At 49.5% G+C, this 25509-nt stretch overlaps 1 protein-coding gene and 1 pseudogene across 1 annotated transcript; one reads left to right on the top strand and one right to left on the bottom strand.

Annotated features, from left to right (window-relative positions):
- Positions 1 to 8753: 8753 nt before the first annotated feature.
- Positions 8754 to 11689, bottom strand: LOC125521249 (sucrose:sucrose 1-fructosyltransferase-like). The gene is made up of 4 exons (XM_087534633.1): positions 11272 to 11689; positions 11103 to 11111; positions 9839 to 10707; positions 8754 to 9706 (listed from the first exon to the last, which is right to left on the bottom strand). The coding sequence occupies exons 1-4, from the start codon at positions 11402 to 11404 to the stop codon at positions 9008 to 9010; spliced, it is 1710 nt and encodes a 569-aa protein (XP_087390759.1). The 5' UTR covers positions 11405 to 11689; the 3' UTR covers positions 8754 to 9007.
- Positions 11690 to 22561: 10872 nt separating this feature from the next.
- On the top strand, positions 22562 to 25289 carry LOC125518225 (ABC transporter F family member 4 pseudogene; annotated as a pseudogene).
- The last annotated feature ends 220 nt before the right edge of the window (positions 25290 to 25509 follow it).

The raw sequence follows: 25509 nt of genomic DNA, 5'->3' as shown, positions 1-25509 counted from the left end.
GCTGCAACTAAGCCTCCGAGTGGGAGTCTGGCTCGCCACTCGGTAGGATTTTTAAACACTTAGGCGAGCACTGGGCTGCAGCTAAGCCTCCGAGTGGGAGTCTGGCTCACCACTCGGTAGGATTTTGAAACACTTTGGCGAGCACTGGGCTGCAGCTAAGCCTCTGAGTGGGAGGTTTGCTCTCCACTCGGTAGGATTTTTAAACACTTAGGCGAGCACTGGGCTGCAGCTAAGGCTCCGAGTGGGAGTCTGGCTCACCACTCGGTAGGATTTTTAAACACTTAGCCGAGCACTGGGCTGCAGCTAAGCCTCCGAGTGGGAGTCTGGCTCACCACTCGGTAGGATTTTGAAACACTTAGGCGAGCACTGGGCTGCAGCTAAGCCTCTGAGTGGGAGGTTTGCTCTCCACTCGGTAGGATTTTTAAACACTTAGGCGAGCACTGGGCTGCAGCTAAGCCTCCGAGTGGGAGTCTGGCTCACCACTCGGTAGGATTTTTAAACACTTAGGCGAGCACTGGGCTGCAGCTAAGCCTCTGAGTAGGAGTCTGGCTCGCCACTCGGTAGGATTTTTAAACACTTAGGCGAGCACTGAGCTGCAGCTAAGCCTCCGAGTGGGAGTCTGGCTCGCCACTCGGTAGGATTTTTAAACACTTAGGCGAGCACTGGGCTGCAGCTAAGCCTCTGAGTGGGAGTTTGGCTCACCACTCAGTAGGATTTTTAAACACTTAGGCGAGCACTGGGCTGCAGCTAAGCCTCCGAGTGGGTGGTTTGCTCTCCACTTGATAGGATTTTTAAACACTTAGGTGAGCACTGGGCTGCAGCTAAGCATCCGAGTGGGAGTCTGGCTCACCACTCGGTAGGATTTTTAAACACTTAGGCGAGCACTGGACTGCAGCTAAGCCTCCGAGTGGGAGTCTGGCTCACCACTCGATAGGATTTTTAAACACTTAGGCGAGCACTGGGCTGCAGCTAAGCCTCCGAGTGGGAGTCTGGCTCGCCACTCGGTAGGATTTTTAAACACTTAGGCGAGCACTGAGCTGCAGCTAAGCCTCCGAGTGGGAGTCTGACTCGCCACTCAGTAGGATTTTTTTTTTTACAAACTTAGGCGAAACAGATTCGCAGGTAAGCCACCCACTGGGGGATTTCACACGCAAACAAAAGCAACAACAATTATTGGAAAATTTGTAACACTCTTGTCTTTGATAAATAGACTACAGAAGTTTTTCTTATTACATCTCATCTGAGTGAGAATTCAAGTATGAAAGGGGCGGAGCAGTTCTGCATTCCAAGCTCGTGGCTCATCGATCTGGCGATCGACATTGTAAAGGTGATACGCTCCATTGTGGAGGACTCTGGTGATGATGAAGGGACCTTCCCAAGTAGGAGCGAGCTTGTGTGGTTTCTGTTGATCCACTCGGAGGACCAAATCTCCTTCTTGGAAGGCTCGACTCTTCACATTTCTGGCATGGAATCGACGCAAGTCTTGCTGATAAATGGTCGATCGGATCATAGCCATTTCTCTTTCTTCTTCCAGGAGGTCGACTGCCTCTTGCCGGGCTTGTTCTGCTTCATCTTCGGTATAAAGCTCGACTCGGGGTGCATTGTGAAGTAGATCACTCGGCAGGACTGCTTCCGCTCCGTAAACCAGAAAGAATGGAGTTCTTCCAGTCGACCGATTCGGGGTAGTCCTCAATCCCCACAGAACCGACGGAAGCTCGTCGACCCAAGCGCCTGCTGCGTGCTTGAGATCACGCATCAGCCGAGGCTTTAGTCCTTTGAGAATCAGACCATTTGCCCTTTCTGCTTGTCCATTCGACTGGGGGTGGGCGACCGATGCGTAGTCAACTCGTGTGCCTTGAGAGGCGCAAAAAGCTCTGAACTTGTCTGAATCAAAGTTTGACCCATTGTCGGTGATGATGCTATGCGGGACTCCATATCTGAATGTTAACTCTCTGACGAAACTGATATCAGTGCAAGCATCAAGATTCTTGATAGGCTTAGCTTCAATCCATTTGGTAAACTTGTCGACTGCCACAAGCACATGTGTGAAACCGCTCCTGCCTATTCTCAATGGGCCAACCATGTCTAGTCCCCAAACAGCGAAGGGCCAGACGAGTGGAATGGTCTTCAGGGCTGATGCAGGCTTGTGCGACATGTTGGAGTAGAACTGGCACCCTTCACACTTGTCGACTATCTCTTTTGCCATTTCATTCGCTCTTGGCCAGTAAAATCCCGCTCGGTATGCTTTAGCCACAATGGTCCGAGAGGACGCATGATGACCACAGGTCCCCGAGTGGATATCATCAAGGATTATCTGACCTTCTTCTGGTGTTATACACTTCTGACCGACTCCAGTCGTGCTTTCTCTATACAACTGTCCCTTTATGACTGTAAAGGCCTTGGATCGACGGATGATCTGTCGAGCCTCTTCTTCGTCCTCCGGGAGTTCCTTTCTCAGGATATACGCGATGTACGGTATCGTCCAGTCGGGGGTGATTGCCAAAACTTCCATGATTAGGTCGACCACTGCCGGAATTTCAACTTCAGTCGGATCTGTGGCACTCTTTGGCTGCGGGGCTTCATCTGTAGAAGGATCTTCTTGGACTGATGGCGAGTGGATGTGTTCCAAAAAACACATTGCTGGGGATGGCTTCTCTCTTGGAGCCTATCTTTGCCAAATCATCAGCCGCTTGATTTTTCAGTCGGGGGATGTGATGAAGCTCTAACCCCTCGAATTTCTTCTCTAACTTTCTCACTACATTGCAATAACCAGTCATAGCTGGGCTTCTGACGTCCCATTCTTTCATCACCTGATTAACCACCAAATCTGAGTCGCCATAGACCATGAGGCGACGGACGCCGAGTGAAATGGCCATGCGCAATCCATACAAAAGTGCTTCATATTCTGCTTCGTTATTGGAGGAATCGAAGTGAATCTGGAGAACATATCTGAGCTTATCTCCTCGGGGGGAAACCAATACTACCCCAACACCGGAACCATTCAACATCTTAGATCCATTGAAGAACATGGTCCAGTGCTCCGAGTGAACTTGAGTCGGAAGTTGCTGTTCGATCCACTCGGCGACGAAATCTGCAATTGCTTGGGACTTGATAGCTTTCTTTGCCTCAAACTTGATATCTAGGGGAAGAAGTTCAATCGCCCATTTGGCCACTCGACCAGTTGCATCTCTGTTGTGTAAAATCTCTGATAGTGGAGCGTTGCTGACGACTGTAATGGAATGATCAGAGAAGTAATGTGCAACCTTCTTCGTGGTCATATAAATCCCATATACAAGCTTATGGTAATGAGGATATCTTTGCTTTGAAGGAGTCAAAACTTCAGAAACATAATATACTGGGCGCTGAACTTTGAAGGCCTTTCCTTCTTCTTCCCGCTCGACCGTAAGTACTGTACTGACAACTTGTCCTGTGGCTGCGATGTAAATCAGCAAAGGCTCCTTGCTGGTTAGGGCAGCAAGCACCGGCTGGGTGGAGAGCAGAGCTTTGAGCTCTGTAAACGCTGCATCAGCTTCTGGAGTCCACTCGAACTTGTCGGACTTCTTCATCAGTTGGTAAAGAGGCAATGCCTTTTCACCGAGGTGAGAGATGAATCGACTTAAAGCGGCCAAGCATCCTGTAAGCTTCTGGACGTCATGCACACACACATGACGTTTCATCCGGAGTATAGTACCAATTGTTTCAGGATTGGCGTCGATTCCCCGTTTGGAAACAAGAAAACCGAGTAACTTCCCACCTGGAACTCTGAACGTGCACTTTGATGGATTGAGCTTGATATCATACCTCCTGAGGTTGGCAAAGGTTTCAGCAAGGTCAGTCAGCAGGTCGGAACCCTTCCGTGACTTGACCACAATATCATCCATGTATGCCTCCACATTCCGACTGATTTGAGTGAGCAAACACTTCTGAATCATCCTCATGAACGTGGCTTCGGCATTCTTGAGGCCGAACGGCATGGTGACATAACAGAAGCACCCGAATGGAGTGATGAAAGCTGTTTTGATCTCGTCGGGCCCGTACAGACGGATCTGATGGTACCCGGAATAGGCGTCTAGGAAAGACAAACGCTCACATCCCACAGTCGAGTCAACTATCTGGTCGATGCGAGGGAGAGGAAAATGATCTTTCGGGCAGGCCCGATTAATATATGCTTGAAATCAACGCACATGCGAAGTGACTTGTCCTTCTTGGGGACCATGACAACATTGGCGAGCCACTCGGGGTGGTAAATTTCTCGGATGAACTCCGCTGCTAAGAGCCGAGCCACCTCCTCGCCAATGGCCTTCCTCTTCTGGACGGCGGACTGTCGAAGATGTTCTTTCACAGGTTTAAATTTTGGGTCGACTCGTAGACGGTGCTCAGCCAGCCCCCTGGGAACTCCAGGCATGTCAGAAGGCTTCCATGCGAAGATGTCCCAGTTCTCATGGAGGAACTGGATGAGCGCTTCTTCCTATTTGGAGTCGACCGTCGTTGAGATGTGAGTCGGAGCAGCGTTTGGATCGGTCGGGTGAATGTGAACTGCCTTCGTTTCACCGGACGACTAAAAAGCTGATTCTGAAGCAAGCTTCTTAGCTCATAGCAACTCACTCGGATCTGCAGTCTTCTGATACTCTTGCAGCTCGACCACCGCCATCTGAGCGTCAGCAATCTTTGAGCCTTTCGGAAAACACTCTTCTGCTTTCTTCCGATTGCCTGTAACAGTGATCACACCTTTGGGACCAGGCATCTTCAATTTGAGATACACATAACATGGTCGAGCCATGAAGCGTGCATAAGCGGGCCTGCCCAAAATAGCGTGATAAGCACTTTGGAAATCCACAACTTCAAATGTCAACTTTTCCTTGCGGTAATTCTTGGAATCACCGAAAACCACATCAAGAGCAATCTGGCCGAGTGACTCGGATTTCTTCCCAGGAATGACTCCATGGAAACTCATGTTACTGGTGCTGAGCCTAGACATCGGAATGTCCATCCCTTTCAATATTTCTGCATACAGTATGTTCAAACCGCTACCTCCATCCATCAGGACTTTGGTCAGTCGAGTGCCTTCGACAACTGGGTCGACCACCAGAGCTTGCCTCCCAGGGGTGACAATGTGCGTAGGGTGATCAGACTGGTCGAATGTGATGGCAGTCTGGGACCACTTCAGATAATTGGGTGTTGCCGGAGCAACCATATTTACCTCACGGTTAATAACCTTCAGTCAACTTTTGCTCTCAACATCAGCAAAAATCATCAGGGTGGAATTGACCTGGGGGTACCCATCGTCACTATCTTCCTTGTCCTCAACTTTGTCCGACTCCTTTTCCTTATCTTTGGACTACTTGCCCTGAAACTGCTGGATCAGAAGCCGACACTGTCGAGTGGTATGCTTTGGGTAAATGAGTTTACCCTCTTCATCTTTCTTGGTGTGGATGTGACACGGTAGATCCAAAACATCATTTCCATCTTGGTCTTTAACTTTCTTGGGGTTCCAAGGTCCTTTGGGTTTTCCCTTAAATTTTCCCTGGGTTACGGCCAGGGCCTCCCAGGGGCGGCTGGCTCGGCTTTCCGCTTCTGTTTCCGACTGAAATTTCCTCCGGTTTCCTGGGCGACTGCTTTATGCTTGCCACTCCGGAGTCGATCCTCATCTTCACCATTAGCGTATTTGGTGGCAATCTCCATCATCCAATTCATAGACATCTCTCCGGTTCGACCGAACTTCAGATTCAATTCTCTGTACTTAACGCCTTCTTTAAAGGCACAAACTGCTTGATGATCTGGTACATTTTCAACTGTGTGATGCAATGTGATCCACCTCTGGATGTAATCCCTCAGAGTTTCATTCGGTTTCTGCACACAAGACCGCAATTTCGTAAGGCCTGCAGGTCGCTTGCATGTTCCTTCAAATGTGGTGACAAACACTCGGGAGAGATCCTCCCAAGTGTAAATGCTGCTGGGTGCTAACTGATTCAGCCACGCTCTGGCCGAGCCTTCTAACATGAGAGGCAGGTGCTTCATGGCTACCTCATCATTCCCACCACCAATCTGGACAGCCACTCGGTAATCTTCGAGCCAAGTATCGGGCTTGGACTCACTGGTGAACTTACTAACTCCAGTCGCCAACCTGAAGTTGGGAGGAATTACAGCGGCTCTGATGGCTCGACTGAAACACTCCGGCCCTGAAACATGTACTCTGCTACTGGTAGGCGCATCTCTGTCGTGGCCTTCTCGGTGAGCTCTATTCCTGTCGACCAAACCTTGAACGAGAATGGATCTCGCATCAAAGCCTGGTTCCCTGGTGTCGACTGGAATTCTCCGCCCAACACTATGAGGGCGTCTGTCCACCTGCTGTCGAGGCACATATGATCCACTCCTCGGGGGAGGGGTTGGCACTCGACGTCGATCATCATGATCGAATCGGTGATCATACTGCTCATTCCTTCTGGACTGATCACGCCGGTCTCCACGTCCCTCACGCCTCGGAGGAGATCTTGGGCTGTGAGCCGACTGGACTATATCCGCTGCAACGGATCGACTGTGGATCCTGTTCCGCGACTGAGAAACAGCGAAATTCTGGTCTCCCGCTGCCCGGAGCAACGCTCTGATTTGCAACAAGCCTCTGCCAGCCTCTGACTGGGAGGGCTGAATCGACTCTGCTATACGGGCCGCAGCTGCCAAATTCTGAATCGGAGTACAATATACCTGCGGGGGCGGAAAGAGTTGACTGGATTCTGGAGCCCGTTGACGCGCTCGCCCGTCGAGTATTCGCTGGAGATTCTCCAGTCAAGTGCGCTCGGCCAAGTTAGCCAAGCGCACGTCCTCCAAGGCTCGGGCCTCGGGGGTTTCTCCAACGATAGGAGTGTGGAGTGCATCCATGTTCCGACGGCGAAGTTCCTCCCGCTGCAACGACGTGAGAGGCCCAGGGAGATACTCCTCGTGAGGACGCGATGGGTCGCCCCCATCCGCACCTCCGTCAGCGTGGGGGAAACCGGGAGGACTGTGTGGCCCATCGATCACCAGAACCTCTGCAGCTGGGTCACTGCTGTCGCATTCGGATGCGGTCTCTGCGGAGCCAGTCGAACAGGCCGTAGAGGGATTCGTCGGGCTCGATTGCCGCGACTTGTGGGGTGGCCGACTGGCAGGCCACCGCATGTCTCACCCATCTCTGAAGCCTCGACCAACCGGAGCGCTTGCGCCGGTGAGAAACAGGGCGGGGAGATGCCACGGGAGCCGACCGATACTGGGTCGACGGCTGCCGCAGGAGGACACCACGGACGCATGCACGAAACTGCGTCGCCCCGCGGACGAGGAGCGCGTCGACGTCGAGTGGGGCCTCCTGAAGCCAAGCGGAGTCGTCGGCGATGAACGTGAGCGCGCCGAGACGGATCTCGCGGCCCTCCACCAAAGCTCCGCTCGAAACCATGATCAAGGAGATCGGAAAAAATCGCAACTTCTCAAACTATGCGCTAAGACTCCTAGCCCCACGGTGGGCGCCAACTGTCGTGGTTCTAACTCTGACAATGATGTAGGGGGGTATGTATGGAGAGGCTAAACTTAGCTATGGAGGAGTTGTAAGCACACGAGGATTACGAGTTCAGGCCCTTCTCGGAGGAAGTAACAACCCTACGTCTCGGTGCCCGGAGGCGGTCGACTGAATTATGTGTGTATGAATAACAGGGGTGCCAACCCTTGATACTGAGGAGGGGGGTGGCTTATATAGAGTTCGCCAGGCCCCTCCACCCCTCAGTAATGCAAGGTTTAAAGTACATTAAGACTGGAGGTTACTGGTAACGCCCCTAATAAAGTGCTATGATGACCATAAAAGCTACTTAATGACCGACCGTTTGCGTGCAGGGTGACTTTAGATCTCCTGGCAGTCGAGTGGTTGGAATTTGGTCGAGTGATTGCTTCGTGGTCGAGTGTCTTGAATCTGTCGAGTGGGATACCTCCAAGTCGATTGAAAGGTGACTTCTTTTAGGAATGTCCTTGAGTAGGGTACTTAGGACAGGTCCATGCCCTTATCCTTGGTACATAGCTTCATCAGTCGGTACATTTTTTCACATGGATTTTTATTTTTATTTGTTATGATGTGGCAACGGATACATTCTGGTGCTCCCATGCTCGCATTTCTATCTATAAACGTTCAAAAGACATGCTTGTAGAATCTCGATTTTACTCTACATGGAAACACCAGGACAGATTTAACTAGTAAATGTGTACGCACCAGGACATATTTAACTAGTAAATGTGTACGTGCAATGCACGTTGATATTAGGTAATATATTAATTACACGTAAACATTAGGTAGGCTATTATTCACATATTAATTATGTGATTAGCATTGGTGTTGATATTTGGTATGATATTAACTGCACACTAAACATGTTGAGCGCTCACCATTATAGCAGCCTGAGTCGTTGGATTGACCTGACTTGACTACCCGGATTTGTTGGATCTGCACCGTTGGGTCTTTTTATATTAGCGTAGATAGATACACGTAAATAGTAGATAGAATATTATTTGTGTATTAATAATGATTAGCATTGGTTTGGATATTTGGTATGATATTAATTGCACACTAAACATGTTGCGCGCTCACTATTATAGCAGCCTGAGTCGTTAGATTGACCTGATTTGACTGCCGGGATTTGTTGGATCTCTCCTTTTAGGTCTTTTTATATTGGTATAGATACATCATGTTTGCTTTCCCTAAAAATACCAAATACAAAGGTTGCATATAAATGAATAAGAAATGAGAGAACTTGAACTTGAACTCTTGAAGTAGTCACTTATATTTGGTGGCAGGCATCCATGTCCTTTTAATTTACCCGTAATTGATTTACATGTGACCAACATCATCTAATTCATCTTACTAAAACCAAAACTAGAACAAGGAACATAAATCAAGATGATACGTAGAGTAGCTGGTACTCCACCGCTATCTGTCCAAGAGATAAGGAAGCCACCGACCGAGCAAAAACTCCATAACTTGTTGTAGGTGATCAGTCTAATCGAGGACTAGCGAGTCGTCGTCCGTGAATATCTTGTTGTACGACGAGTCCATGTCGTGCACGACGAGCTTCTCCGCTGTGACGCTGGCGCTGGTGGCATTGTTGAACAGGTAGACCACCGCTGCGTAAATGACCTCGGTCGGGTAGGCCCTTGATGTCACCGTCAACCTCCCGCCCATCATGAAGCTTTGCACGATGGAGTGGTCCACGAGCACTCTAACGGAAAAATCCTCGCCGTTGAGCACCGGCATCGTGCTACCCACCACCTCCTTCGCCACATCGGTGGCATATGTTGACCGCAACTCATCGTGGCAGAAATGGGTCCGAAGACCGCCGTCAAGGCCCTTGGACACATAAAAGTACACCGCCGTCTGTTCTGTCAGGGCGACGTTGGCGAGGACGAGAATGCCGAAGGGGCCAAGTGCGCCGCGGGTGGCAGCGCCGCTTGTCATGGTGCAGTTGTAGCCGACGTCGACGTCATTGAGGGCCTCAATGGCGGAGGTGTTGATGCGGAAGGATGCCTCGATGTCGAGTTGGGAGGTCTGGTGGAGGGGGAGGGAGACGAAGGATCCGGCACCGACAGTGATGACGCTGAGATCGGTGGCGTTGATGCGGAGGGTATCGAGCTCCTCCACTGGCCATTGGATGAGGTTCGTCCGGGTCTTCTCGTCAAGCTCCACCGTTCTCGGAATCGACTGCACGCACAACACACAACATTAATCCAGTTTGGTTCAATAATTCAATCTAGTTAAGTCTAAGAGTAGCAATGATGACCGATGTTAATAAGTGTAAGGTAAAACAGTCATGTTGATGACGATGATGGTTACCTGGAGGTTGGCCCACCCCTTGGCGGCGTCGGCGCTCGAGGAGTCGGTCTCGACGACGTACCCCCAGACGATCCGCCGATTCTTCACGGGGTCGTAGAAGGACTTGGACGCGTCGTACCTGCCATAGTCGTACCGCAGCGAGACGCCGAGTTCCCGCTCGGTGTCGACCGGCGTCCATGTGTTGGCCACTGCGTCGAACCTCCCGAGCGCGTAATAGTCGCGCCGGTCGTCGTCGCTGCTCTCCTTGAGCACGTACAACACGTCCTTGGCCGTCGAATTGTACATGTCGCTGGCCTTGCGGCCACCGCCGACGACAAACATGTCGATGCACTCGTACATGCCGGTGCCGGCGGGGCCGCGGTACAAGTATCCCGGTATCAGCTCGTAGCTGACGAAGTCCTTGGTCTTGTACGTGAAGACGATGCCGGAGTGGTCCGTGTCATTCTTGGAGCCAATGATGATGCGCCATGTGTTGTCGGAGTTGTCGAACCACGCCGTGGTTGGGTCACGGTAGTCCTTCATGCCGATGCCAGGGGGCGGGTACACGACGGGGTTGGCATGGTGCTTCACCCACTCGCGGAGGAGGGGATCGCTTGGGTCGGCGGCCTCCGTGAGGCAGGTCACCTGTGCAAACGTCTCGGTGTACCCCGTGTAGAGCACGGTGACCCTGCCATTGGGGAGCACGGTGATGGATCCAGTGTAGATGCCTTCGATATCGTACCAGTGGTCAGGCACCATGGCAAGCGGTAGGTGGCGCCAGTGGACCATGTCCTGCGACACGGCGTGCCCCCATGAGATGTTGCCCCACCAAGTGCCTCCGGGGTTGTGTTGGTAGAATAAATGGTACCATCCTCTATAGTACACCGGACCTGCAGTGGACAATGCATCTCAGAGAAAGTGCTCTTCTAATCCCGAGGTTATATGCACCCGGGTGAACATTAGAATCCAAAAAATAAAAGGAACAACAAAAAACTGATTTTTTTTTGTAATAAACATCGATGAATGTTTTACCTATGTGAAAATTTTCATGATGAAATGACATTTATGGAGGCCTGACAAAAGAAAATGCACCACGAAATTGTTGCGGAGGTAAAAATTTATCAACGTTCATAAAAAAATTCAGAATTTGTTGATTTTTCAACTTTAAAAAAAATACTGTTCGTGGTGGTGCAATTATATTCCGCACAGGTCACAAAACTTCTGAATAGGAATACCCGATTGAGAGGATTCGTTAGGTGGAGCGTAGTAATAGTGTAATACTAACCGTTGGGATCTGCACGGATGGATGTCGCCGGAGAATGCCACCGCCGGCGAGCAAACAGGAAGCAAATAAGGCAGGGAGGTCAGTTTCTGGATCAAACCACGCCGGAGAAAATTAAACGGAATGTGAATCTGAAAATCTAATCGCACGGATGAACTCGGTCAGTACGTACCGTTCATGTAGTTCTTGTCCGGCTGGAAATGGAAGCCGGTGCGCTGCCACTGCAGCATCGCGCTGCTCCACGGGAAGCCGCCGCTGGCAGAGTATGCCCCGGACGTCTTCTCCGACACGCCGTGTTCTGCCATAGCCCGTACGGAGGAGGACGCCACCGCGTCCGGGTGGACCCTGCTGGCCCCAAAGACCACGGCGGCGACGACGAGCGCCACCACGGCCAGCACGGCGGCCTACGCGTGCCACCTCACGCCGCCGCTGGTCCTGGTCCGCCTGCCCTCCTGGCCATTGACGTCGGTTAAGGAGGAGGGCAGCGGCGGCGTGCCGGGGATGATGGTGCCGCGTGACGACTCCATGGTGCCGGCGCTCTCCAGGAGAATCCCGTGGGAATTTGGTGGGTTCTTTCTCACCGACGGATGGGTGGTGGGTTCAGTGGGGTAGCGAGGGTGACTTATACAGGAGTACTTCTCACACAAGAGGGGGAGATTTATAGCAGGGGTTTTGGGGGTAAAGATGAGATTTTTTTTGCGGGTGTAAAGATGAAAATTTTAGTGGGAAAACACCTCACGCTTAGAGCATCTCCATCAGGCACGTGATATTAGCGCCGCGCTGGAAATTTTTTTATTTTTTTGCGCGCAGTCGTTCCAGACGCTCCAGCGGACGCGCAAAATACGCGTGCGGTAAAATATAGGAGGTAAGTGAATCCGCCTACGCTAGAGTCGAGGTAGCTCCAAGACAGGATCTAGCACGTTAGCCAATGACAACATGGTGCACTAGAAGTAACCTGGACTGCACGACAACACCCTCAAGAGGGAGACGACACACCGTGCCGCTGCCGTCGAGACCGAAAGACCGGTCAAGGGTTTTCACCCGAAGCCCTGGCTCGGTGGGAGGACCCTCAACGACGCCCCCAAGAAGGATGTGATGCCCACGAGCATCATCATCGCCAATGCCAAAGCACAAGGCTTTCGCCCGAATCCTCTCAACCTCGCCACACCGAGGAATCTTGAGCCCCTGTCCAACCCAAGGGAAGACATGCCGCCACCAAACAAACCTCCAGAGCACGATCTGGGAACCAACACTGCCGAGGCACCGCCGAGACCAGGGTCACCCAAAGCTGCATCCGTTGTCGCCCACACGACCAAAAGAAGCAGCCATCACCGCCGCCAAGCCGCCTGCTGAAACCCGAACTGGCGGTCCACCACCCGAGGCTGCCGCCTTGGCGTCCATAAGAACCTACCATTAAGCACACATCTTGCACGCCGCCGGCCGACATGGTAATGTCCGATAGAGAAGACGCACCCCAACCCCCTTCAGCGCCTCCCATCCGTCAGCCAAGAGGTCAAACCCGGGAAGAAATCTAACGATGGACTCACCACCGTGGAGAGGTTGGCGTCCATGGCCTTGCCGCGACCACCAGTCCGGCTCAACTGCCACCACCTAGCCCAAGCACTGGACAGGAATCGGGCCTGAGAGCCCCGCTGGGCAACGGATCTTGGCCGCAACAGACAAGCACATGAGAGACCTTAGGTCCTGGTGAGGCGAGGCCGGCCACCCAGCCACAAAGGCCAACACCCAAGGTGGCCAGCTCCTTAGAGTAGCAGAGGAAGCCCTGTCACCGGCGCCCCGGCAGCCTGCAGCCGACGACTCCCATAAGCAGAGCCGTCGCCGCCGCAGGAAATCCAACCACGCAGCCCTCCACGCCGGATCTCGACGTCCACGACCCCGCCGCCAACGTCTGCCGTCCCGCCACTACAAGAAATATGTCAACTTGTGACCACCGCTACATGAAATTATGACCTTTCTGACCAAAATGGTCGTTATGGTTTAGGGTTTAGAGCCCCCCCAGACAGCTTTTGACCAATTGGTCTAAAATGGTCATAAATCTATGACCAATTCTTCGAGGGTCACTGACAGAAGGTCATAAGTTGACATATTTCTTGTAGTGCGCCGCCACCCACGCCAGATCCCGTGAACACCAACGTCGAGCAGGGGGAGAAAAGCCCCGCCGCCGCCCACACCGGCCGGGCTTTGCCCGGCGGCGCACCAGGCAGCGGCGAGGAGAGTGTGAGGGAAGGAGAAGCCGAGGCCGGCAGCACCTAGGGTTTGCCTCCCCCCCCCCCGGTCGCTCGCGGGAGCGATGTGGGAGAGGGAGCAGAGATGGGGGGGAAGGGTCCTTGTTGGTTCCTCTCACGTCCCGTGTTTTCCGCAGATAGGTTCGGGCTCCACCGTCCAGAGCAGGAGGGCAGGGGCCCCCCTTCGGCGGAAACTTGGAGTGAGTGGCGAAACGAGGTCCGATGGTTTCCCTTGGCGGCGAGTCTCCGTCCTTGTTGGTAGTCTAGGTGGCTTTGTGGTAGGGTGTGATCTCTCCTAGTTTCTTGTATTTTCCTTTGATCTGCTTTGTAAGAGGTTCTCCTCATCACCTTGTATCGGTTTGGCTGTGTGCTTTATATATAAAGCAGGGCGGAAGCTTTTTCGGTAAAATACACGTGCGGTATAATTGGTTCAGCGCGCGGAGTGAAATGACATCACGCGCCGCTTATTTCGTGCACCCGCTCCTGTGCGCTACTATTGGGGATCGTAGCAGAAATTTAAAATTTTCTACGCATCACCAAAATCAATCTACGGAGTACTCTAGCAACGAGGGGAAGGAGAGTGCATCTACATACCCTTGTAGAACGCTAAGCGGAAGCGTTGCAAGAACGCGGATGAAGAAGTCATACTCGCAGCGATTCAGATCGCAGTTGATTCCGATCTAAGCGCCGAGCAACGGCGCCTCCGCGTTCAACACACGTGCAGACCGGTGATGTCTCCTACGCCTTGATCCAGCAAGGGGAGAAGGAGAGGCTGGGAAGACTCCGTCCAGCAGCAGCACGACGGCGTGGTGGTGGTGGAGGAGCACGGAACTCCAGCAGGGCTTTGCCAAGCACTATGAGAGACGAGGAGGGAGAGAGGTAGGGCTGCGCCAACAGGGGAAGAACTTTGTGTGTTGGGCTGCCCCTTTGCCTCCACTATATATAGGGGGAGAGGGAGGGATGCGCCCCCACCTAAGGTTTCCACCCTATGGGTGGCGGCAGCCCCAATCCCCATCTGGGGTGGCGGTCAAGTGGGGGAGAGGGAGGCGCACCAGGCATGGGCCTTAGGGCCCATCTGCCCTTAGGGTTTGCCCCCCTCTTCTCTCTAGGCGCATGGGCCTTGGTGGGGAGGCGCCCCAACCCACCTAGGGGCTGGTCCCTTCTCACACTTGGCCCATGTATGCCTCCGGGGCCCGTGGCCCCTCCCGGTGGACCCCTGGACCCCTCCGGTGGTCCCGGTACACTACCGGTGATGCCCGAAACACTTCCGGTGGCCAAAAACATACTTCCTATATATCAAACTTTACCTTCGGACCATTCCGGAACTCCTAGTGACGTCCGGGATCTCATCCGGGACTCCGAACAACATTCGGTAACCGCGTACATACTTTTCCTATAACCCTAGCGTCATCGAACCTTAAGTGTGTAGACCCTACGGGTTCGGGAGTCATGCAGACATGGCCGAGACAACTCTCCGGTCAATAACCTATAGCGGGATCTGGATACCCATGTTGGCTCCCACATGCTCTACGATGATCTCATCAGATGAACCACGGCGTCAAGGATTCAATCAATCTCGTATACAATTCCCTTTGTCTATCGGTACGATACTTGCCCGAGATTCGATCGTCGGTATCCCGATACCTTGTTCAATCTCGTTACCGGCAAGTCTCTTTACTCGTTCCGTAACACATCATCCTGTGATCAACTCCTTGATCACATTGTTCACATTATGATAATGTCCTACCGAGTGGGCCCAGAGATACCTCTCCGTTTACACGGAGTGACAAATCCCAGTCTCTATTCGTGCCAACCCAACAGACACTTTCAGATATACCCGTAGTGCACCTTTATAGCCACCCAATTACGTTGTGACGTTTGGCACACCCAAAGCACTCCTACGGTATCCGGGAGTTGCACAATCTCATGGTCTAAGGAAATGATACTTGACATTAGAAAAGCTTTAGCATACGAACTACACGATCTTGTGCTAGGCTTAGGATTGGGTCTTGTCCATCACATCATTCTCCTAATGATGTGATCCCGTTATCAACGACATCCAATGTCCATGGTCAGGAAACCGTAACCATCTATTGATCAACGAGCTAGTCAACTAGAGGCTTACTAGGGACATGGTGTTGTCTATTTATCCACAAATGTATCTGAGTTTCCTATCAATACAATTCTAGCATGGATAATAAGCGATTATCATGAACGATGAAATATGATATAATAATAACTAATTTATTATTGCCTCTAGGGCATATTTCCAACAGTCTCCCACTTGCACTAGAGTCAATAATCTAGTTCACATCGCCATGTGATTAACACTCACAGGTCACATTGCCATGTGACCAACATCCAAAGAGTCTACTAGAGTCACTAATCTAGTTTACATCACTATGTGATTAACACTCAATGAGTTCTGGGTTTGATCATGTTATGCTTGTGAGAGAGGTTGTAGTCAACGGGTCTGCAATATTCAGATCCCTATGTATTTTGCAAAACTTTATGTCATATCATAGATGCTGCTACCACGTTCCACTTGGAGCTATTCCAAATTTTTGCTCCATTATACGTATCCGGTATCTCTACTCAGAGCTATCTGGATAGGTGTTAAGCTGGCATCGACGTAACTCTTTACGTCGAACTCTTTATCACCTCCATAACCGAGAAACATTTCCTTATTCCTCTAAGGATAATTTTGACCGCTATCTGGTGATCCACTCCTAGATCACCTTTGTACCCTCTTGCCAGATATGTGGCAAGGCACACATCTGGTGCGGTACTCAGCATGGCATACCGTATAGAGCCTATGACAAAAGCATAGGGGACGACCTTCGTCCTTCCTCTTTCTTCTGCCGTGGTCAATCTTCGAGTCTTACTCAACTTCACACCTTACAACTCAGGTAAGAACCCCTTCTTTAACTGATCTATTTTGAACTCCTTCAAAAACATGTCAAGGTGTGCGTTCTTTGAAAGTATCATCAGGCGTTTTGATCTATCTCTATAGATCTTGAAGCCCAACATGTAAGCAGCTTTATCCAGGTCTTCCTTTGAAAAACACTCTTCAAATAACCATTTATGCTTTCCAGAAATTCTACATTATTTCGAATCAACAATATGTCATCCACATATACTTATCTGAAATGTTGTAGTGCTCCCACTCACTTTCTTGTAAATACAAGTTTCTAGCAAACATTGTATAAACCTAAAAGCTTTGATCACTCCATCAAAGCATATATTCCGACTCCGAGATGCTTGCTCTAGTCCATAGAAGGATTGCTGGAGCCAGCATACCTTTTAGCATCCTTAGGATCGACAAAACCTTTTATTGTATCACATACAACTTTTTTTATTACGAAAACTGGTAAGAAAATTTGTTTTGACATCCATCTGTCAGATTTCATAATCGAAAAATACAGCTAATGCTAACATGATTCTGACAGACTTAAACATCGCTACGGGTGAGAAAATCTCATCGTAGTCAACTCCTTGAACTTGTGAAAAGACTCTTTGCCACAAGTCGAGCTTCATAGACGGTAACATTACCGTCCACGTCCGTCTTCTTCTTAAAGATCCATTTATCTCAATGACTTGCCGATCATTGGGCAAGTCCACCAAAGTCCATGCTTTGTTCTGATACATGGATCCTATCTCGGATTTCATGGCTTCTAACCATTTGTCGGAATACGGTCCCACCATCACTTCTCCATAGCTCGTAGGTTCATTGTTGTCTAACAACATGATATCTAAGACAGGATTACCGTACCACTCAGGAGTAGCACATATCCTTGTCGACCTACGAGGTTCGATAGCAACTTGATCCGAAGCTTCATGATCACTATCATCAACTTCCTATTCAACAGACGTAGGCGCCACAGAAAACATCTTTATGCGTTGCATCTCTCTGGTTGAAGTAAAGGTTCAACAACCTCATCAAGTTCTATCTTCCTCCCACTCAATTCTTTCGAGAGAAACTCCTTCTCGAGAAAGGACCCGTTCTTAGCAACAAACAATTTGCCCTCGGATCTGAGATAGAAGGTATACCCAACTGTCACCTTTGGGTATCCTATGAAGATGTGTTTGTCCGCTTTTGGGTTCGAGCTTCTCCGGCTGAAGCCTTAAGCATCGCAGCCCCAAACATTAAGAAACGACAACTTTGGTTTCTTGCCAAACCAATATTCATACGACGTCGTCTCTACAGACTTATATGGTGTTCTATCTAAAGTGAATGCAGCTGTCTCTAATGCATAACCTCAAAATAATAGAGGTAGATCGGTAAGAGACATCACAGATCGCACCATATCTCATAAGGTTCGATTATGACGTCCGGACACACCATTACTCTGTGGTGTTCCAGGTGGCTTCAACTGCGAAACAATTCCACGATGTCTTAAGTGATTGCCAAACTCGTAACTTAGAAAATCCCCCTTTGATCAGATCGTAGGAACATGATCTTCTTGTTATGATGATTCTTAACTTCACTCTAAAATCGCTTGAACTTTTCAAACGTTTCAGACTTGTGCTTCATTAAGTAAATATACCTATATCTACTCAAATCGTTAGTGAAGATGAGAAAATAGCGATATCCACCGCATGCTTCAATTCTCATTGGATCACACGCATCAGCATGTATGATTTCCAACAAGTCACTTGCCCGTTTCATTGTACCTGAAAACGGGATCTTAGTCATCCTGCCCATGAGGCATGGTTCGCATGTGTCAAGCGATTCAAAGTCAAGTGACTCCAAACATCCATCGACATGGAGTTTCTTCATGCATCTTACGCCAATATGACCTAAGCGGCAGTGCCACAAGAAAGTGGTACTATCATTATTAACTCTACATCTTTTGGCGTGAACATGTGTATTACCATGACCGAGATTCAATGAACCATTCACATAGGGTGCATGACCATGAAAGGTATTATTCATGTAAACAGAATAACCATTATTCTCTAACTTAAATGAATAATCATATTGCAATGAACAAGATCTAATCATATTCATGCTCAACATAGACACCTGATAACATTTATCTAGGTTCAATACTAATCCCGAAGGCAGATGGATCGTGCGATGGTGATCTCATCAACTTTGGAAACACTTCCAACACACATCGTCACCTCGCCCTTAGCCAGTCTCCGTTTAGTCCGTAGCTTTTGCTTCAAGTCACCATCAATAGCAACTGAACCGGTATCCAATACCCAGGTGCTACCAGGAGTACTAGTAAGGTACACATTAATAGCACGTATATACTTTGTTGAAGTTGCCAGCCTTCTTATCTACCATGCATTTGGGGTAATTCCGCTACCAGTGACCGTCCCCCTTACAATAGAAGCACTTAGTCTCGGGTTTGGGTTCAACCTTGGGTTCCTTCACTGGAGCGGCAACTGGTTTGCCATTCATGAAGTCTCCCTTCTAGCCCTTGCCCTTCTTGAAACCAGTGGTCTTGTTAAACCATCAACACTTGATGCTCCTTCTTGATTTCTACTTGTTGCGATTTTAAGCACCGCGAACAGCTCCGGGATCATCTCCATCCCTTGCATGTCATAGTTCATCACGAATATCTAGTAGCTTAGTGATAGTGACTAGAGAACTCAATCAATCACTATATTATTTGGAAGTTTAACTCCCACTTAATTTAAGTGATTGTAGCACCCAGACATTCTGAGCACATGCTCACTAGCTGAGCTATTCTCCTCCATCTTGTTAGCAAAAGAACTTGTCAGAGGTCTCATACCTCTCAACACTGGGCATGAGCATCCCAATTTCAGCTCTTGGAACATCTCACATGTCTTATGGCATTCAAAACGTCATTGGAATCCCGATTCTAAGCCGTAAAGTATGGTGCACTAAACTATCAAGTAGTCATCAGGACGTGTCTGTCAGGTGTTCACAACATCCACAGATAACGTTGTAGGGGTTTGCACATCGAGCGGTGCATCAAAGACGTAAGCCTTCTGTGTAGCAGTGAGGACACTCCTCGGACTAAGGACCTAGTCCGCATCATTGCTTACAATATCTTTCAACTTAATCTTTCTCTAGGACGTATTGAAACAGGGAGTTACAACGTGAGCTATTTATCTACAACATATTTGCAAAGACAATTTAGACTATGTTCATGATAATTAAGTTCATCTAATCAAATTATTTAATGAACTCCCACTCAGATAGACATCCCTCTAGTCATCTAAGTGAAACATGATCCGAGTCAACTAGGCCGTGTCCGATCATCACGTGAGACGGACTAGTCAACATCGGTGAACATCTTCATGTTGATCGTATCTTCTATACGACTCATGCTCGACCTTTCGGTCTTCCGTGTTCCGAGGCCATGTTTGTACATGCTAGGCTCGTCAAGTCAACCTAAGTGTATTGCGTGTGTAAATCTGGCTTACACCCGTTGTATTAGAACGTTAGAATCTATCACACCCGATCATCACGTGGTGCTTCGAAACAATGAACCTTCGCAACGGTGCACAGTTAGGGGAACACAATTCTTGAAATTATTGTGAGGGATCATCTTATTTAAGCTATCGTCGTTCTAAGCAAATAAGATGTAAAACATGATAAACATCACATGCAATCAAATAGTGACATGATATGGCCAATATCATTTGCTCCTTTTGATCTCCATCTTTGGGGTTCCATGATCATCGTTGTCACCGGCATGACACCATGATCTCCATCATCATGATCTCCATCATCGTGTCTTCTTAAAGTTGTCTCGTCATCTATTACTTCTACTACTATGGCTAACGCTTTAGCAATAAAGTAAAGTAATTACATGACGTTTAAGTTGACACGCAGGTCATAAATAAATTAAGACAACTCCTATGGCTCCTGCCGGTTGTCATACTCATCGACATGCAAGTCGTGATTCCTATTACAAGAACATGATCAATCTCATACATCACATATATCATTCATCACATCCTTTTGGCCATATCACATCACAAGGCATATGCTGCAAAAACAAGTTAGATGTCCTCTAATTGTTGTTGCAAGTTTTTACGTGGCTGCTATAGGTTTCTAGCAAGAACGTTTCTTACCTACGCGAAAACCACAACATGATATGCCAATTTCTATTTACCCTTCATAAGGACCCTTTTCATCGAATCCGATCTGACTAAAGTGGGAGAGAGAGACACCCACTAGCCACCTTATGCAACTAGTGCATGTCAGTCGGTGGAACCAGTCTCACGTAAGAGTACGTGTAAGGTCGGTCCGGACCGCTTCATCCCACGATGCCGCCAAATCAAGATAAGACTAGTAACGGCAAGTAAATTGACAAAATCAATGCCCACAACAACTTGTGTTCTACTCGTGCATAGAAACTACGCATAGACCTAGCTCTGATACCACTGTTGGGGATCGTAGCAGAAATTTAAAATTTTCTACGCATCACCAAGATCAATCTATGGAGTACTCTAGCAACGAGGGGAAGGAGAGTGCATCTACATACCCTTGTAGATCGCTAAGCGGAAGCGTTGCAAGAACGCGGATGAAGAAGTCGTACTCGCAACGATTCAGATCGCGGTTGATTCCGATCTAAGCGCCGAACAACGGCGCCTCCGCGTTCAACACACGTGCAGCCCGGTGACGTCTCCTACGCCTTGATCCAGCAAGGGGAGAAGGAGAGGTTGGGAAGACTCCGTCTAGGAGCAGCATGACGGCGTGGTGGTGGTGGAGGAGCGCGGAACTCCAGTAGGGCTTCGCCAAGCACTACGAGAGACGAGGAGGGAGAGAGGTAGGGCTGCGCCAACAGGGGAAGAACTTTGTGTGTTGGGCTGCCCCTTTGCCTCCACTATATATAAGGGGAGAGGGAGGGCTGCGCCCCCACCTAGGGTTTCCACCCTAGGGGTGGCGGCCAAGTGGGGGAGAGGGAGGCGCACCAGGCATGGGCCTTAGGGCCCATCTGCCCTTAGGGTTTGCCCCCCTCTTCTCTCTAGGCGCATGTGCCTTGGTGGGGAGGCGCCCCAGCCCACCTAGGGGCTGGTCCCTTCTCACACTTGGCCCATGTATGCCTCCGGGGCCCGTGGCCCCTCCCGGTGGACCCCCGAACCCCTCCGGTGGTCCCGGTACACTACCGGTGATGCCCGGAACACTTCCGGTGGCCAAAACCATACTTCCTATATATCAATCTTTACCTCCGGACCATTCCGGAGCTCCTCGTGATCGTCCGGGATCTCATCCGGGACTCCGAACAACATTCGTAACCGCGTACATACTTTCCCTATAACCCTAGCATCATCGAACCTTAAGTGTGTAGACCCTACGGGTTCGGGAGTCATGCAGACATGGCCGAGACAACTCTCCGGTCAATAACCAACAGCGGGATCTGGATACCCATGTTGGCTCCCACATGCTCCACGATGATCTCATCAGATGAACCACGATGTCAAGGATTCAATCAATCCAGTATACAATTCCCTTTGTCTATCGGTACGATACTTGCCCGAGATTCAATCGTCGGTATCCCGATACCTTGTTCAATCTCGTTACCGGCAAGTCTCTTTACTCGTTCCATAACACATCATTCCGTGATCAACTCCTTGATCACATTGTGCACATTATGATGATGTCCTACCGAGTGGGCCCAGAGATACCTCTCTGTTTACACGGAATGACAAATCCCAGTCTCGATTCGTGCCAACCCAACAAACACTTTCAGAGATACCCGTAGTGCACCTTTATAGCCACCCAGTTACGTTGTGACGTTTGGCACACCCAAAGCACTCCTACGGTATCCGGGAGTTGCACAATCTCATGGTCTAAGGAAATGATACTTGACATTAGAAAAGCTTTAGCATACGAACTACACGATCTTGTGCTAGGCTTAGGATTGGGTCTTGTCCATCACATAATTCTCCTAATGATGTGATCCCGTTATCAACGACATCCAATGTCCATGGTCAAGAAACCGTAACCATCTATTGATCAACGAGCTAGTCAACTAGAGGCTTACTAGGGATATGGTGTTGTCTATGTATCCACACATGTATCTGAGTTTCCTATCAATACAATTCTAGCATGGATAATAAACGATTATCATGAACAATGAAATATAATATAATAATAACTAATTTATTATTGCCTCTAGGGCATATTTCCAACAGCTGCACACTCGAGCACCAGCGCCGCACTGCCGCCACCCTCTCCGGCCGCCCCGCCTTCGCTGCGCCCCACGCCACCGGCGGCAAATTCGCCTGATGAACGGCCGCACTCACATCCCCCCTCCCTACACCCGTGACCCCTCCACCACCGTCGTCGGCGGCGCAAACCCTAACCCGGGGAGTTTTGTCTTCGCCTCCGACGGTGCTCCTACAAACACCGGTCTCGCGCGCGACCTTTTCATGACGCCACGGACGACCTCGGCGGGTGGCGTCGCACTGGCGCCCGCCGTGAAGCCACGTGCCCCCCTCTCGAAGCTCCCAAATGATTGATGTGCCGTGCAATTGAACTATACTATGTCTTTATTTTGCACATTTGTTTAATGTTTGAAACATCTTCATATTGTCAAAATGGACATGTAAAATCTTATTCGCAAGCGCCGGCTGCTCGCGCGTGCTGTAAGTTAGCGCGCCTGCTGAAGCTGCTCATGCGCGCCATATTTTGCAGCAGTCGCTGGAGCCAGCGCCCTGCCGCGTGCATTTTTTTTTCCTATTTCCACGCTATAAAAAGGTTTTAGCGCCCCACGCGGTTGAGAAGGGATTGCTCTTGGGCTCGCCAGTTTTTCAGAAAAAATAAATTTAGAAACAAGACGACGGCAGGATCACATTGGCTTTAAGTCAAGGAAGAAAATAAACCAAGGAAAGAAACCAACTTGTGTGCCATGTGTTACAAAGCAAGTTCCGTGCTCTGGTATTTTATTTCATTTTTATAACATAAACCTAATATTTTTTTTATACCCAAATGATATGTGCCACATGTGTAGCACAAAGCACTCCGGCCCTCACGCTTTTGTTGTCACCCGAAAAGACAAAAGAAAAAAAACTAAAACTTACCGTTCAAAAAGAAAGTTGTCATGCTTGACAATTAAAGTTGCCATCCTCGTATCATTAAACTGGCCATGAAAAATGTGCGGAGTTGCCATGTGTTCGTGCTACACATGTGACACTTATCAGGGTCCATTTTAAAAGATTTGCCGACTCATATGCCTTTTGGAGATTGTTTGTCCTAGGGATTATCGCGAAGTTCGTTAAGAAGGAAATAATGGTTGCTTGTAGAAGGGAGTGTGTGTAGATACAAAAGGTGACAACGTCATATTGTCCTCTCTGTTGGACAATCCTATAGTCAAGTCAATAGGCCAAAGCGAGAGAATGGGTGGACATTAGTGTGGGTCTGTTTCCGATTTTGTCGTCGCGTAAGATTACGTCGAAGAGGTTATGATCAACTACATTGATTTTTTTCTACGAAGTCTTCCAGTTCAAGCCGGCTCGCGCCACCGTCGACCTCAACGCCCTCGGGCCCTCGGACAAGGACGCGAAGAAGAAGGAAAAGCGCGAGATGATGGCGGCGGCCGTCGCCGAGGCTGCCAAGCGGGAGGCGCTCCGCGACGACCGGGACGCCATCTCCGTCGTCATAGGAGCGCGCGTCCCCGGATCCGCCGCTGAGGGCGATGCAGCCGAAGGAAACATCAAGGACACCGTGCTGGACAACTTCTCTGTCTCTGCGCGAGGGAAGGAGCTGCTCAAGGGCGCCTCCCTCCGGATCTCGCATGGTCGCCGCTACGGGCTCGTGGGGCCCAATGGCATGGGCAAATCTACCCTCCTGAAGCTGCTCTCTTCTCTTGGCGGCAGGTGCCTGTGCCCAAGAACATTGATGTCCTGCTTGTGGAGCAGCAGATTGTTGGTGATGACCGCTCGGCAACCGAGGTGGTGGTTGCAGCCAATGAGGAGCTCACGGCGCTCCGGTCTGAGCAGGCAAAGCTTGAGGCCTCTAACGACCCCGATGACAACGACAAGCTTGCCGAGGTATATGAGAAACTAAATCTATGCGACTCTGATGCTGCACGCGCGGGTGCGTCCAAAATCCTCGCGGGGCTGGGGTTTGATCAGGCGATGCAGGCAAGGTCCACAAATTCCTTCAGTGGTGGCTGGAGGATGCGCATCTCGCTTGCCCGTGCTCTCTTCATGCAGCCAACATTGCTGCTCCTTGATGAGCCTACCAACCATTTGGACCTCCGAGCTGTGCTTTGGTTGTAGCAGTACTTGTGCTCGCAGTGGAAGAAGACCCTTATTTTGTTTTCCCATGACCGGGACTTCTTGAACACAGTGTGCAATGATATCATTCATTTGCACGATAAGAGTCTGCATGTTTACCGTGGTAATTTTGATGACTTCGAGAGCGGGTATGAGCAGAAGAGGAAGGAGATGAACAAGAAGTTTGAGGTGTATGAAAAGCAGATGAAAGCAGCAAGGAAGTGGGAGCAAGGCTGCACAAGATAAGGTTAAAGATCAAGCAATGTCAAAGGCCCATAAAGAAGTTGCCAAGCGGAAGGGGAAGGGAAAGAATGTGGCAAATGATGATGATAACGTGAAGCTAGCGGATCTGCCACAAAAGTGGCATGACTACAAAGTTGAGTTACACTTCCCAGAACCCACTTTGCTCACACCACCACTCCTTCAGCTCATTGATGTGGGTTTCGGCTACCCCAACCGTCTGGACTTCAAGTTATCAGATGTTGATGTTGGCATTGACATGGGAACACGTGTTGCCATTGTTGGGCCCAATGGAGCAGGAAATTCTACTATTCTAAATTTACTTGCTGGTGATCTTAACCCATCCAAAAGAGAGGCAAGAAGGAGCCAGAAGCTGAGGATTGGACAGCATTTTGTTGACTTGTTGACGATGGAGCTTTTCCTCCATCGTCAACAAGTCAACAAAATGATGAAGGATGAACTAATGGCAGAAATAAAGAAGGAAGTTGAAGAGTAATGCTGCTCATATTGAGCTGCACATTGCTTATTCTTTGTAGAATGTTTTCCTGAAATCCCATGTATTATTAGCAGCTTTTGTTTGCTTTGGTTTGCAGAATATACATATGATTTGTCATATGCATACTATCTATATGGCCAAGATGAATTATTTGTTTGCCTTTTCTACATTACAAGATACTGGAAATCTGGTGGTGTTTCTTTTGTACAATTTTGCGCAA

The sequence above is a fragment of the Triticum urartu genome, chromosome 7A (assembly GCF_056163025.1).
Source record: "Triticum urartu cultivar PI428250 chromosome 7A, HENAU_Tu73, whole genome shotgun sequence".
NCBI classification, from domain to species: domain Eukaryota; kingdom Viridiplantae; phylum Streptophyta; class Magnoliopsida; order Poales; family Poaceae; genus Triticum; species Triticum urartu.
The sequence above is the reverse complement of the archived record's forward strand: the minus strand, read 5'-3'. Positions and strand labels throughout refer to the sequence as shown.